General features: G+C 43.3%; 1 protein-coding gene across 2 annotated transcripts in view; it reads right to left on the bottom strand.

Annotated features, from left to right (window-relative positions):
• Positions 1 to 15,893, bottom strand: part of TENM2 (teneurin transmembrane protein 2) — a 573,466-nt gene that overhangs the window by 120,732 nt on the left and 436,841 nt on the right. Inside the window, exons 10-11 of one of the 2 annotated variants that reach the window (XM_014786118.2) lie at positions 14,496 to 14,696; positions 12,590 to 12,775 (exon numbers count right to left, since the gene is read on the bottom strand). In XM_014786118.2, coding sequence (XP_014641604.2) covers positions 12,590 to 12,775; positions 14,496 to 14,696 — 387 coding nt within the window. The remainder of the gene's footprint in view (positions 1 to 12,589; positions 12,776 to 14,495; positions 14,697 to 15,893) is intronic. The other variant, XM_087429448.1, reaches the window with a different exon arrangement.

The raw sequence follows: 15,893 nt of genomic DNA on the forward strand, positions 1-15,893 counted from the left end.
CCAGTCACCAGGAGAGTAGGGCATCAAAGAAAAGAAGCCACAGCTGTCCCAGTCTCAATCCAGGCAAATGATGTTTCCTAAGTCAGCACTAATCTTGCATTGGAAGTAAGTGTCGGTGGCCACAGATGCACGCTCCATTTGGCCCCCAGTCTTGTTTAAATGGTCTGTACAGCATTTTAACAAATTTTGAATTGCTTGCCAACATTTGAAAATTGGGAGAGTATGCGTAACAATCTGGATTTCTGCCTTCTATTGAAAAATTGGAAAATTTGGCAAAACGAGGCTGAATTTCTGCATGGCATCATTCTGCTGGAGGTGGGTCATATCTGCCCTCCATAGAGGGTGCATTCTCTTTCCAGATAATTACCACTCCCTACTGTCTTACACCCTGTTTAATGTACTCACATACATTGTTCTTGCCTCTTCCACATAGGGGTATTTGAGTTTATGACTCTTCCCATAGGTTCTGCCTTCCCTCCCCTTCCCATAATCAACAAAGATACTGAATTCTTAGTGCCCTCATTACCCAAATCTAGGCCAACTCCCCAGCAGAGGGAAGGCCTTCCCAACCAGTTCCTGCCAGGGGGAAATGAGAAGAGAACTTGGTTTCTCCCATTCCCTCCCTTAGCCAGTAACTCTACCTTAAAATCTCAAGGTTTTCATACCTAGAGATGTCCAGGCAGTAATCCAACTAAATTAGATTATAAGCATCTGAAGGTTTTCATAATAAATAAAAATATAGATATAGCGAAGAGAAGATGAGATTTAATTAATGAGTGTTATTTAATAGAACAAGTGTGCCATATACAGAGGATTAAAAGATGAAAAAGGATAGGAGGGAAAATCAAATTTTAATGAGTTGCCATCTTCATTTGATTTAACTAAATTTCTTCCGTGGTTGAAAATATTAACACTTATGAGGGAGTCATTTGTGTGTATCCACACAGTTTGATACCTGGCTGCTTTCTTTTACGTAATTACATTGTGTTACAAATGAATTTAAACTACCATTTGAAGTTTAAGGCTTCCATCCTTACATTGATCTCCCTGGGAAACTGTGACCAGGGGACAATGTTTGAAAAATAAACCAGTAATTATTGGCAGAAACAGCAGGAAGGGTGTCTTCAGTTAGAAAACAGCAAAGTGTCATGTGGGCAAAAATGCAGTGGAAGTCTAAAGTTCCCAGACTCTCACCTGCTCCTCTGCAGACCACTTCTCCCTGACCTGACCACTGCTGTCCAGGGGCTCATACAGAGGAGGCTCCTGCTGCACCCAGCACACACTAGGTGCTCAATAAATGTTTCATGAATGAGAATATAGTGGCCATGGCTTAGCTGGAACCAGACAGAGGAGGTGTGGACTCCAGAAGCGGCGTGCAATGATACACATGTGGCTCTCTTATTTATAACACCCATGTTCCTGCAACCGGCAGTCGGATTCTCACTGGGCTGTTTCTGCATCTCTCCCAGCTTTACTCTCGCTCTGTGTTCTCCCTTCTTAAAGGAACGGAATCCAAGTGTCCCAATGAGCAACTCCTGCGAGAGTGAAATGGGGGGTTGGGCCCAGGCACCTGGGTTAACACAGGAGGTTTAGCACCCGGCTTGTCTTTCCAGAGTCTTGGGCCCCTTTCCACGCATGGCTGTATGCTACGTCTACCTCTTTCTTAACTGCTCACCCTGTGAAGACACATTTGGGAAATGACGGTAAAGGCCTGAAGGTGTGATGGTAATGATTTTTAAGCTAACATTTATGGAATATCAAGCACTGTGTTAAGTGCTTCACCTATGAGTGAAGTATGCAGGTATGATTATTCCCAATTCACAGATGGGAAAAACTGAGGCTTACTGAAGACACATAACTTGCCAAAGGTCACCCAACTTGCAATTGAAGGAGGCTCGTTTTGAAGACAGGCCTGTTTGATTCCAAAGCTCATGCATTTAATCCCTTTGTTACACATCTCCCTAGCCCACCCTCTCAATGCAGGATAACGACAACAGTAAAGAATTGATGATGAGATTTAATAGTTAGCTGAGAGGGAAGATGTTACATTTTACAAACATAACGTGGGAGATATTGAGAGTTTGGAGTGGGTGTTGACATGTATTATGTGTTTCAAGCTGTTTAATTCTGGGTAGACTGTTTTCTGTGCTAGGCTTCTGTATGATATGATAACATTTTCCGTATCAGACCCCAAGAGAGTAGGTCTGTAAGTGAATGGATGCAGATCTTTCCTGGCCCCATTAAATGAAAATAAAAAGTTAAATCAGTTCATATTCAAAGTATGGTGAGAAGTTGATAGTAACATGCTTAAGGGACCCAACTCGACTCGCCTGCATTCCTTGGACGAATAGGAAAAAGCTAGTTTCTCTTACTGGCTCTAATATCTTCAATCTCTCTCCCTATTCACGAGAATTGCTATCATCAGTGACATTCGGTCTTCCTGGGCTCACACACACCTAACGCAGAGAAACAATCTCACTGCCTGTTGCCAGGATGCTCTCTGCAAAGCAGAAGCCACCGCTTTGAGTTTCGTGTCATTAGAGAGAGTGTGTTTCAGATGCAGTGGCGTGACCAGTGATCAACAGCTTGCTAACTTGGAATCAAATCAGGTACAAACGTTTCCTCTGTGCTTGTCAGATGGTTATTTTATAATCTTAGTGGCCCCTACCCCTGGCATTGTTTCTAGACAACGCTGTCTAGCAATCCCTCTTAAAGTTAAAGCATAATTTTAAAAATAAAGAAGTGCAATTCACACTTATTAGTGCCCATCGCTCTGCTTACAGCTTTAGACAGACAACACTTCTGGGCCAAACTCTAACCAGTTTCATCTCTAACCTGACCAGGTGCTGCTGTGGCTGAACTTGGAATTTGTGGCCCAGGATTCTCAGCAATTTTAATTCCTCCTGGAAAGCAATGATGTGGGCCTTTCTGTCTCTTATCTGCAGTTGAGCTGGCTGAAAATGGAAGCAACTCTTAACCTAAATGAGGAGGAATGAGGAGATTTTCTTAACGAGCCAGTTATAAAGATGATAGGGGTCCTAAGTGAATCTGAATTGGGATTCAGAGCCTGCTGTGTTTGAAGAACTTGTGAGTATTCCCCACCACCCCTGGGTCTATGGAGGGTGTCTGAGGGGGAGGGAAGGGCAGGAAACAGAAAGGACCCTGTGGTGTCTGTTCTATGGCCTAGCCCTGGGACAAAACCTGGATGTATGGGAGATGGGCTATAGGCAAAAAATGAAAGGCTGTTTTCTCAAAGGAATGTGGAACCAGCTGATAAAGTTCCCCAGTGTGAGGGAGTGTGGTGTTCCCTCCTTCACTGTAAACACAGCAGGACTTCAGTAGAGTGGGTGGTGTGGGGGTGCAGGCTGGCACACCCTGGCATGGACCGTGGCAGTAGGAGAAGTACTGTAGGGTTCTCCTTAAGTGAATTTTTTTTTGGTGAGGAAGATCAGCACTAAGCTAACATCCGATGCCAATCCTCCTGTTTTTGCTGGGGAAGATTGGCCCCAGGCTGACATCTGTGCCCATCTTCATCTACTTTATATGGGACGCTGCCACAGCATGGCTTGACAAGCGGTGCATCGGTGCTGGGATCCGAACCTGCAAACCCTGGGCCGCCGAAGCAGAGTGTGCACACTTAACTGCTGCACCACCAGGCCTTAAGTGAATTTTGTAGGCAGCAGGCCTCAATGAGGGGACCAAGCTTGAAGAATATGAATGGGCTAAACATGAGCATGTGAGTTACCTTAGAAACTTCTAGAAGTGTTTGGGGTAAGAGTTGGGATGAGCCGCGGAATTGGAGAGGTGAGGTGAATGATTCCTTATTTGTGAGACAGACTTGTAGGGCTCGGGGCAATTTGGGTTCTGTCAGTATTGGAATAGAACTCATGAAGGGCTAGACTGTGTCCCTCATATTTTACGAATGTCTTGTGTCACCTACCAGTCTCATTTTGATTATTATCCCAGCTCACTTGGAAAAGTGTATAAACCTCTGCTGAATTAATCTCCTCACTTGACACTTGTTGACCAAGAGGAGTCAACCACATCTTCAACAATCTAGGAATAGACAGAGAGTAACACCACCATGGACCACAGAATGAGGTCATTTGTGGAGAATCTCATGGTGAAAGCTAAGGGAAAAGATGGAACAGGCTCCTTAAGGATCTTAATAATTAAAAAAACACTGGCTGATAGCTTTTAATTACTCTGCAGATGTTGCTTCCTATCATTGAGGACCAAACAGGCCTCCCCCTTACTGATTACAATGAAAATATGTTTTTAAAAACAAACACTTTACTTAAAACTAGGGATATTTTTTTAATTAGAGGAAAGATTAACTAAATGCATTTTCTCTAGTAATATAATCCATTCTAATTATCCTGAGAATGTTTATGATGAAATACTTAACTTTCTCCTGGCTGCTATTTCGTGTGGTTTCTTTCTTTATTACTCAAGAAGGGAAAAGCTCAGAGATAGTCGATGATATGGTGGCCTTCTGTGGGTCTGATTATAATGATGCACAGAAATGCATGATGAAAAGGATGAGGAGGAAAGCAATAAACCTCGACTTTGACTGGCAGGTTTTAAAAACCGATGGTACCCTATTTTCTAAAGGCAATAAAGGCAAGCCTTGTAAAAAGAGCTTGTGAAATAGAGTGCTATGAAAGCAGTGGGTTGGTATAAGATTGAACCCCATTAGGCAGGCAACTTGGGAGAAAATGCAAAATCTGTTTCTTACATGAACATCTGGGATACTCTGTGTGGCTCCTGATAACCCAGGAGATGAGCCAAGGAATTGCAAAGAATCCCCAGATGTTACCCATGGGTCATGCTCCAAGGAGTCAAGCAATTGCAGTGTGGGAGGAATGAGGGTAATTGTGAAGTTTATTGGGCCGAATAGGGACAATCAGCGAGAGCCTTGATTCTCCAAAAGGCACGTATGCTATTCAGCTCACAGTTGAGCTTCCTGGGTTATTCTTTGATGTACAAGCCAGTGCAATAAAACCTTGGAACCCAGAGTCAGCCTCAGAAAGAGAAGGAGTAAGAAAAGGCGAGACGAGGACAAGGTGTTCTGAGAGACCCTGACCTGGCAGCATCCCCAAACTTGAGAAACACCAGGTTCCTTCCTAAAGGAGAACAGTGTCCTTCTGAACTCCTCAAGAATATGTCTGTGGTCCTCAGTTTGAAAAACACTGGCTTAAAAGAACTGAAGTTTTATTCTATTCAATAATAACAGAATTCCAAACTAATACTTCAAAGGAAAAGTTTCTTCTTTTGAACTGTGCTTACTATAAAAATGAAACCTAGAATTAAAAAAAAATTCTCATCGAGCTCTTGGCTCCTCTGAATATGTCCAAGAGGTCTAGTTTGAGAAATTTTGCTTGAAAGTAGCAAACCCCAATTTTACAATAAGGCTCTTCTAACATAAGGATATTCAGATATTTGATTCCACGTATAATTGGGCTGTTTGGTAAAACAAGCAGATTCAATTCCAGGTAAGAGAGGCAGTTTACGTTTTTCTGTAAGAACCAGATGGCAGCAAGTTACAGAACAAGTCTTTGTTTGGGAAATTGATAGTGGGTAGGTGTTATTTTTGACATGCTACTAACTGCTTGAAGGATTGGGAGCAGATATGTGAAAGGGAGGTTGAAAGTAGCAGAAATGTCTTAATGAGAAGTTAATTTTGATAATCTTCCCTTGCCTTTTCATTTATCTTACCATTACTAGATAATGATGGTGATGATGGGGGATGATGATGATGATGGTGACATTAGCTCACGTTCATTTGGCTCTTACTTTATGGTAGGCACTGTGCCAAGTACTTTACATATAACCCAATGAGGTAGGTAGTATTTAGTATTCCCATTTTGCAGACAAAGAAACTGAGGCGTGTGTAAGTTAGGAAACTTGCTAGAATTTGATCTCAGGTAGACAAACACAAAAGCTGAGCCAACACTCTGCTGTATCTATGCCTTTAACGTGAAGTGTATATTATGGGAGCCTGCCTGGAAACCCTCCCTGACCCTTACAGAAGAGAGAAAGGTTTGATTGCGTGAGAGTGGCCCATTCATATGATTTTGCATCAAAAGTAATGAAATTCTGGAGATGCACAGGTCCTTAGAGATTATCTCATCCAAGTGTGTTCTAAATTCAGTCAATCACATATCGCATTTGTGATATTTGCAATATCTGCACTGTTATTTACTTAATATTTTTCTTTAAATTTACTCAGGCCTAACATCACTACCTACTTTCACCACATCCCTAAGCAATAATACCAGTATAATCATGAGTTTGATGAGCTAGTTACATTTTTTCTTACTACTTATTTTTAAAAGCCTTACATAACTATTCAATAAAATATATTTGTACACCAACAAGAAGCATCTCATGTTTGTGAACCACACTCTGGAAAGCAATTACATGTTCCAACCCCCTCACTGGCCACAGGGAGAAACTGAGGCCAGGAAGGTTGGGTGGCTTTTCTAACGGCACCCTGAATGTTCGTGGCAGAGTCAAGCCTAGACGCAGATCTCCCTGTCCTCCATCAATCTATTCTTCATGACACTGAAATGAATCAGATAGCAAGCGAAGAGAAAATGTCCATTATGAATATCTGAAGGAGCTCAGTTCCCTACGGCCCTCTTTGCATTCCCTTTTCCTTTAATGTAAAGCCTTGAATATGTATTGTGGGGTCCGAGAATCACAGACTTGGAAGGAACATTGACTTTCTGTAAAAGCCCAAGTGACTGGGCACTCACTGTATACGCCAGGGCAATGCACCCCATTTTTCCAACAGCTCTTACTTTTACATGTTTTCCTTTCTTTTGAGTCTGGAACTTTCCTCACGCTAACTCTCATACCATGGGTTTCTGCTCCAAGAGTTCCAAACCGTTTTTAGTTCTTTGCTCTTGTGAAGTCAGTAACACCTTGTATCAAGCCATTTACTTGGTGATTCCAGTCATGCCACTGTGGGCCACAAGCTAGTACATCAATAGGACCTCCTGAAACAAAGAATGCTCCAAGTCACCGTCTCCCCACAGAACTAGAACACCGAGACTTCTTTCCTCTTTTTTTTCGATCGTTCCTCCTTGCATGCACAGATATTACCAAATCACATAGAAAGCAATATAAAAAATGTTTCCATTTAAACTACAGACTGGTTGGGCCATACAATTAGGGTGAGTTTTGTGTCTATCGAGTCTACCTTCCAACTGATGCTGAAAGCCCCTCTTCAACACCTAGGCCAAGAAAGCGAACACTTTCAGTGATGGAAATCTCACTACTTATAAGGCAGTTTTTTCCTTTCATTTTATTTTACTTTTTGCAGTTAGGTGAAAATGTGTTCCTGTAACTTCTACCTCCCAGATCTTGTTCTGGGTTTGGGTAGGAAACCTGGGCAGACTGCCTGGCCCAGACTCAAAGAGAACATCTGGGCATGTATCGATTTCTGATCTTCAATGAGAAGGCCTGTATTTTGGCCAAATTAAGAGGAAGAAAATCAGCAGTGGAATATCTTTTACACTCCACTAAAAGTTTGTCCATAATCTTTAACAGAGAAAGACCATCACTTCAGGTTTTCACTTCAAAAAAGATGGCGCTCCTAGCATAGGTTCCAATAAGAACCCCCAGAGGAATAGGTTAATTAACCAATCTGAGAACTAGCTGCTTCCACAGACCTGGTGGTAAGGACAGATTCACAGTGGCTAATTTCATCTCAACTTGATCTCATTGTAGAGTCATGAAAGCTCAAATGTTCAAGGATAATAGGGACAAGAAAAGAAGTTTCCATAACTTAGAATGAAACTGGAATGAGATGCAGAAGCAGCTGTACTCAGTCTGAAGTTGGTTAATTTTGACAGTCGCTTTCTTCCCATCCTGTTCCCTGTAGTTCTGAAGCTCTCTCCCTCTTGGACTGTGACCCTGTCTACTTCTGATGACAATCACTTAATCCGCACATCAGACTGTCGCACGGCTGGTTTTACCTTGGGTAAAGATTCATTTTCCTTATTAACGTCACAATAACCTATTTCTTTCCCCAACCAATTAAAGAGGAAAATAGAAGGGCCCCAGTGTGACAGAGGGAAAAGAAAACTATTCTGACTTGTGGCACCTGGGCAGGTCACTCAGCCCCACACGGTCCTAGGAATCGAGTCCTCACAATTCTGAAAGGCAATTGGAGGTCAGGACCACATCAACAAAATAAACAAATTGGGATAACCATTACAGATATTGCTCACTATCCAGATATCAAACAGTTTACCCAGGGTCAATACCTAGTGTTAGTGGATTTATTCTGTGGGTGTGTTAGTTTGTATTATTCAGAGTGGATGCCTGGCCAGCCGCCATTCAGGAGATAATAGCAACAATCCTCAATTAGCATTTAGCTTCCCTCTTTGCATTCTCCCTGTATTTTGTCCAACTATTCCGCTCGCAAAACACGTTAACATCTATTCTACTTCTTTTTATTTATTTTATTTTATTTCTTTCTTTCTTTTGTGAGGAAGATCAGCCCTGTGCTAACATCTGCCAATCCTCCTCTTGTTTTGCTGAGGAAGACTGGCCCTGGGCTAACATCCATGCCCATCTCCCTCTACTTTATGTGGGACGCCGCCACAGCATGGCTTGCCAAGCGGTGTGTCAGTGCGCACCCGGGATCCGAACTGGCGAACCCCAGACCGCCACAGCAGAGTGCACTCACTTAACCGCTTGCGCCACCGGGCTGGCCCCTCTACTTCTTTTTAATATAAGAGATGCTTATCTGAGTTTACTATAGTTCATAGTGATTTTTGACCTATTCTATGGTTCCTTTATGCCCTGGTATTATAGTCTTTGGATCGCCTTCTCAAGTTAAATCCTCAGTATTAATAAGGTGATGGTGGCGGCTGCAGCAGGGGATAGGAACAACAGCCCATTTTAAGATTATGTTTAAAGAATAAAACTATTCTAACCACACAATGTGCCTTCTGATTTATTCATAAGGGTAAACTGCAGTCTATCCAAATAACACTAATATATTCCAAAGATATACATGAATTGTGGTTGATTTGGATTCAAAGTATATTTCTTATCTATGCAATTCTGTAGGTTTTAGGCAGACCTTGTATTTAACATGTTAGAAAGAAGTAATATAAGAATTATTGCTTGGCAGAATCACTACTAATAAGTTAACTCTAACAGTTAACATTGAAATGTTATACCTTATATTTAAATCTTTAGCAATATGTACTAAATTTCCAAACAGAAAAAATAATAACTTGGTTGAAAAATTCCAGAAATGCATTTAGCCATAGATAGATCCTGGTGATTCTACTTGATTTTTAGAAGTCTGTGTTTTTATCCTCGTTCTTTTCCCCCATCCACCTTCTTGCTTCCTTCAGCAAAATAAATACGATCCATAAGTGCTGATGTGAATTGTTAGGTTGACTATTTGCAATGACTCTAAGAAAACTGCCTCCCCGTGACCTTTTAAAAATAGGCCACAGACAACCCAAGTACCCCAACACTAACCACCAGGTTCTGCCTTACCCCATATCTCTCAATGCATTGTTTGCAGACTAGGTGTCATTTCTTTCCTATTTATTTTCTATTTTCCAAATGTAGCATTTGAGGATCTGCTTGGAAAGGACCAAAGAGCCTCTCTTTCCTTCCTGACTGTCAGTGTCCCTGAGGAGGAAGACTGATTCTGGGCTTGTAAATTGTGGCACTGACATAAAATGAATTGACAGGAGTATCTGCTCGAAATAAAAGACTAAAACTCCATGAAACAGCTCTGGGGCCAGAGGTTGAAAAGCAAAGAAGCAATTATGCGTGTCCGAACATCTCTAGATTCTGAATAGCAAATCTCACCAACTAACATACGTTTGACGTTTTTGAGTGAAACTCCGTGAACATAACGGTGAGGAGACAGCACCTATCCTACTAAAAACACAGAGCCCTAATTTCTCACAAGAAAAGACTTTGGCGATAAAGATCTTTATAATTCACAAAGCACAAACTCATAAAGTCATGAGAGATCATAGACCTGAACAAGAGACTTTCCTGGACCACCACTGTCTTCATTTTGGGAGCTTTACTTGGCTTATAAACGTGCACTTTCTCTATATCTCTCAAGAACTCATGTATATTAGCGCACAGAGAGGTGAAACTTGAACCAAACACTTCAAGTAGCAGAAACATCTTTTGCCATTTCATCTCACCCAAAGGGCTAGCTAGAATGCAACAACAGCTATGTTTTTCTGCTGGCCACATCCTCACCATTTTCTGAGACTAAAGTTGTCATCTTCCCATCTCATTTTCAAAGCCCCAGAGACACTTCATCTAGTGTTTTCTCTCCACTCCCACTCGGTGATATCTGGACCTTCTCCCTTTTTTTTTGGTTCTGATGTCCTTCAAGCCACAACTGGACTCCTTTTCCTAATTCAAATGTTGACCTGCCTCTCTTTTCTCCTCTCTCTCCATCAAGACTTATACCACTCTCTAATTCAGGGGTCTGTTGATTTTTTTCTGTAAAGGGCCAGAAAACAAATGGCTTTGTGGGCCATGAAGTCTCTTTCACAATTGCTCAATGCCGAGATGCAGTGTGGAAGCCAACAGTACAATGACGAATGGGTGTGGCGGTCCTCTAATAATACTTTGTTTGACAGGACACTGAAATTTGAATTTCATATAATAGTAATGTATCAGGAAATATTTTTCTTTTGATTTTTTTTTCAACTCTTAATAATTGTAAAAACTATTTTTAGCTCATAAGTCGTAGAAAAACAGCAGTAGGCGAGATTTGGCCCCCTTGGCCGTAGTTTTCCAAACTCTGCACTACCTCCTCGAGGTTGCCCTCCTGTGAGTTATTCCCAGAGAAAAGACAGGTTGTAGGTAGGAGACAGCCAGCAGGCATCACTGTGGGTGCACTAAACCCTCGGTAGATGTGGGAAGGGAAGAGAAAAGGGGAGGGAGGCTGGATTGTGTGAATTGAGAGAAAGTAGGATTTTCTACCTAAAGGTTATTGGTTGGCAAGAGCTCTTTTTTGGGGGGAAATTGGGGGCAATGGAGGTATGGGGGCGGGGGAAGTCTTTATTTAAATCACACTGGGCATGCAAAAGTACATCAAGAGGAATGCCCCTGAAGAGTGGAAGCTATTGGTAAGAATTTTAAGCAGTCTTGGTAGTGGGCTGTGCACATCCCTCCCTTGAAAGTCTTCTGAATTATCCCCCAGACTCTGCAGCGAACTGAAGATGAAAGCAGCTGCAGGGGGAGCAGGATCTGGAGCGTCATTGAGAGATTGCAAAAACAATTCACTGCCAACAGACTGTCCCGGCAGGGTCCCAGTGCTACGGTCTCGGTCTGGATTGGCACGCTGCCCCTCGGATGCCCAATTAGATGAAACTGGGAGAAATCTAGTGCAGAGTGCACTTTACCTCTGCTTAACCACCCAAATGAACAGCATGGGAAACTGAGTCTGATCTCATGAGTCAGCCCTGGACAAGCTCCTAACCTTGTCTCTCACTCCCGGTGGCTGATCTGTGACTGGGGTTTTTGGGCTAAGACAGAGGGGAGGGCCTCCAACTTGATGGCTAGAATCAAAAATAACTTCAAGGGGACAAGTCAGTAGTTTGGTTGGAAACTTCTCTGAGAGTTTCCATGTAAGCAATTGGATTAGCCAGCTTGGCATGAAGTGAATCCTAGACTTGACTTAATTAAACAACAAAAGCAAAAACTGGAGGTAAAATGATGCTTAAGTTGACAACTTTGTAATTCCAACTGCCTGAGAGATGTGGAAAACCAGAGAGCACTGGCTCCCATCTCCTCAGTTAAAGGGATAATTGGATACATTCAATACGGCATTGTCCTACCCTAAACCACAACAATGACAAAAAAACAAACAAAACAAAACTGAAGAAACTTGAGAACTATTACTTCTCACAACAGAAAATGAACTTTAAAAAAAATATTCTTGGTCAAGAAGCTTATAGAAAGAGGTGGTTGAGTGAGAATGAAGTAGGATCAGGGGAGGAGATATTTAACGATGGTGGTGGTGATGGGGAGGGTCAGGATCCCAAGGACGAAGCCTTGTCTTGGGACAGCAAGAGGATGCTCAACCTACTACTGTGGTACCTGGCTACCTGGGAAACCTGGGACTCCTGCCTGCATCTAACCTGGTGTAAGAGAAGTGAGTTCAATTGTTGCCAGCAAGCAGGGATCCAGTGATCCAGCCAGCTGGGAGAGTATTCAAAAAGGGGAGACTTGCAGACGACAGTCATTTGGAGTGCTTGAAACTTCCAGGCCCTGACAATTTCCCATGCATGTGCATTTCTCCCTCCCCAAGATCAGAAATTTGGATGGATTTTCTTATCTGGTACAGTCCCTTTCCTCCCAATCTGGAACTCTGGAAAGAAGGGAAAGCCTTTTCCAATCGGGGACCTTGCTTTTCCTTTCCCCGTCCCCTCAAAGATTTGGAGAGGCAGCAGGAATGTTGGAGAGCACTCGTGTCCCTGAAGGAACAGCCAGTTGTAGTGCACAACCATCACTATAGATCTACGATTTATGAAAATAAAGCAATATGTGCCTGTTTCGGTGCCTGCCGTTTGCCTACCAATGGTGCAGTGTTCACCATTCCAGCCCTCTCGGCATTCACATTTGCCATCTTTACAGGTCCCGTGCTCAATGCAGCGGGGGTGGCACACGCGCTGGTCACAAGCTGCGCCTGTCCAGCCCTCTTCACAGCGGCAGGCTCCCCCGATGCAGACGCCGTGAGTGCCACAGTCTACTGAACACACTTCTGGAAGAAAAACAATGATTACAGCTCAACACCACAGCTGGAGAAACCCTCCACTGGAGCCCAGACCACACACATGGCCCAGGTCCCTGGAGCAGGCCCCAAGGTCCAACAAGTATATCATCTTGGGAGGCCTGTCTCTCCACTGGCTGGGTATTAATTCATCGTTATGTATTCTCTAGAGCAATGGTTCTCACAGTGGGGTCACAGGACCAGCAACGTCAACATCACCTGGGAACTTGTTAGAACTGCAAATTCTTGTGCCTTGGTTGGACCTCCTGAATTACCAACTGTGGGAGTAGGGCTCAGAAATTTGTTTTAACAAGTCCTCCAGGTAGTTTTGATGTGCACTAGAGTATAAGAACCACCGTTCTAGAGCTTGAGACCATCCCAAGGGAGGTCAGACAGTGGCCATCCAGTTTGGCAAATCTACCCGGCAGGTGCCCACCTGAAAAGACATCTGTGGATCCTGACTCCCTAGTCAGCTGGGATTTTACCTGCTTTGAGAGCCTAAACTCACTAAAGGCCAGTTGGGGACTCCGTAGCTCCATCCCCATGATGACTACAGAGCAACTCGCTACCCAGATGGGCATCTTGGTGGCAATGATGACCGCTGTAATTGTGCTGCATTTACACAGCCTCTTTCTCAAAGGAGCTCAAAGTCTTTTGTGGTTGGGGAGGAGACAGACAGACAGATATGCACTCTCTGGCATTCCAGACCTCTCACTCGAGGACAAGCACGTGCCAGACATTCATCCTTACAACAGACTACTGAGGGGGGCATGGCTCGTCATGCTAGGGGAGGAGAAACCAGACCAGGAGGGTCAGTGACTCACTCAAAGTCACACAGCATGTTGGGAGCACAGTGGGGCCCTGGATCTAGGGCTCCCCCTCCCCCGACCGTCTGCAGAGTTTGGCCTGGACAACCAGCATCAGAGTTGAAGCCAGAGCCGAGTGGGCTGAGAAGACATCCCAAAATAGCCTATTTTAACTGACTCTTCTTTTTTTCTTTTTGAAATGAAATATTCATTTCTTTCCCATTGTAGGCAAAGCTTCACATATATTCCCTTTCTGATTGCCATGGCAATCTGACAGCTGTCTCACTACCCAGAGGAAGGGGGCGGAATGATGATCGCTTGCTTGGATAGGTACTTGTCAGTGTGAACGGAAGCATGCTCAGGAAGGTTGGGACTGGCTTGAACTGTTGAACCGTTCCATTTTAAGGTCACTCGGGAGGTAAGACACATACTTTTAATTTTAGGAAAATAAAATGTACAGCACAGCTTCATTATTTTTCTGTCACCGGAGTATCACAGAGCTTTATAACATGTTCACACAGCACCCTGAGGGAGCCTCTTTTCTGTTTTATAGGACATTCCATTCAGTTTGTCTGAGACTGAATTGTTCTGTTTTGTTTTCTGGTACGTTTAGGGAACGTACATGAGAAAACCCATAATGCAAATGGAAGCATCCCTTCCGGGCTCCTCATCCATTTGTGGTGATGGAACCAACAAGGCACGAGAATCTACTTGGTGTCCTTTGTTTCTCAAGAATCACAGACTTCACCACTGAGGAGAAGAGAGTCAGAGAGGCACTATGCAATTGACCAAAGTCCCTTTATCCCAAGCTAAGTGTGAAGAGTAGATTCCCATCCATTTGGGCTGATGGAAGGAACACAGGGCATGAGCGTTGGGGAAAGTGAGGAGAAAACCTCTTGGCTTACCAACAGAGCAGTCGGGACCCATCCAGTTGGGATCGCAGCTGCAGAGGCCTGTGTCAGGCAGGTAAGTGCCATGCCCACTGCACTGGTCTGGGCACTGGACCCTTGCCAGCTCACAATTTAGACCACCCCAGCCAGGGCTGCAAAGGCATTCTCCATTTACACAGACGCCATGGCTGGAGCAGGTAGGATCCAAGCAATCAACTGAAAAAAACAAAGAAGAAAAGTATTGATCACTCATGGGGGATGGGCCATAAGACATTAGCTTACAGCTGAATGGACCAGTGGTTCACCAATTCCTATCCACCTGCAAGCAAATGGAGCGGCCAAGGTAATACCTATGTGGTCCCTTGAAGAACGCCTGTAAAGAATGCAAGACTTGTCAAAACACCAAATCTCACATGTGAAGAGAATGCAAGAGAAAAAAGGAGATTTCTCAAGCAGAATTAGGAGGAATCAGATATAGAGGTGTGTCTTTCAACCTTGAGAACCCTGATCTATAAACAGTAGTACCTTAATTAAACCATATCAGAGCTTCTGAGACTGGAACATGAATACTGATGATGTCTGTACGGGTATCACCAAATCCAATTACCCCTCATGATCAGAGAGACTCTAACTTCACTAATTCTAACTTCACTAATACTTGACTTCAGAAGGTAAAAAAAGACTGAAAAAAAAAAAAAACAATGAAACTTATAAATGAGTCACTTTCCTAATTGTTTCACTTAGGTTAAGTCTAAAATTAGTTTTCATTCTCTGAGCACACAAAGGAGTTAGTAAGTGTGAAGGATAGAATAGGTGGAATTGGGTGTGGAAATGATCCAGAGGGGGAAACCTTTCCACAGGTAATCACGAGTAGACTGGATAGGTGAGTCTCTTTGGCCGTGGCATTAACCTTCCACCAGACGGTCAATTGGATGAATTAATGGTCAGATTCTGGTCGTTGTTGTTCTTGCCAGTTTCATGGTCTGATTGTTTGGCCAACTTAATAATCAGAAGGAATACATATCCAGTGGGTAATTTGAAGATTATTACTCTGGAATCAACTCAAAGCGAGGAGAGGAATGAATTACAAAGGCCAGTTCTTGAGGAAAGGATTTTCTTGCATGAGAATGTGACCCCAAACTTTGGACATCCATCCAGCCAAGGGTTGATTAACAGGTCTTTTTAGAGGAAGATGAGCTTCCTTAGATATTCCTAAGAAATTATGCAACGCCACTTGGAGAAGAGGACCCTGCACTCTGTGGGGTTTGAACGGAGAATGGTGGTCTTGCAGAGGGCTCAGATGTTGCCCTGTGGATGAGAGAGATGAAGAGGTCTTATCAGCTTATTTGACTAAGACACACATTTCCCCCATTTTAACAGCTTGGAAATCAGGCCTGTTGGCCTAAATTAAAA

This window comes from Ceratotherium simum, chromosome 4, assembly GCF_057802395.1.
Source record: "Ceratotherium simum simum isolate JZ-2026a chromosome 4, ASM5780239v1, whole genome shotgun sequence".
NCBI lineage: Eukaryota > Metazoa > Chordata > Mammalia > Perissodactyla > Rhinocerotidae > Ceratotherium > Ceratotherium simum.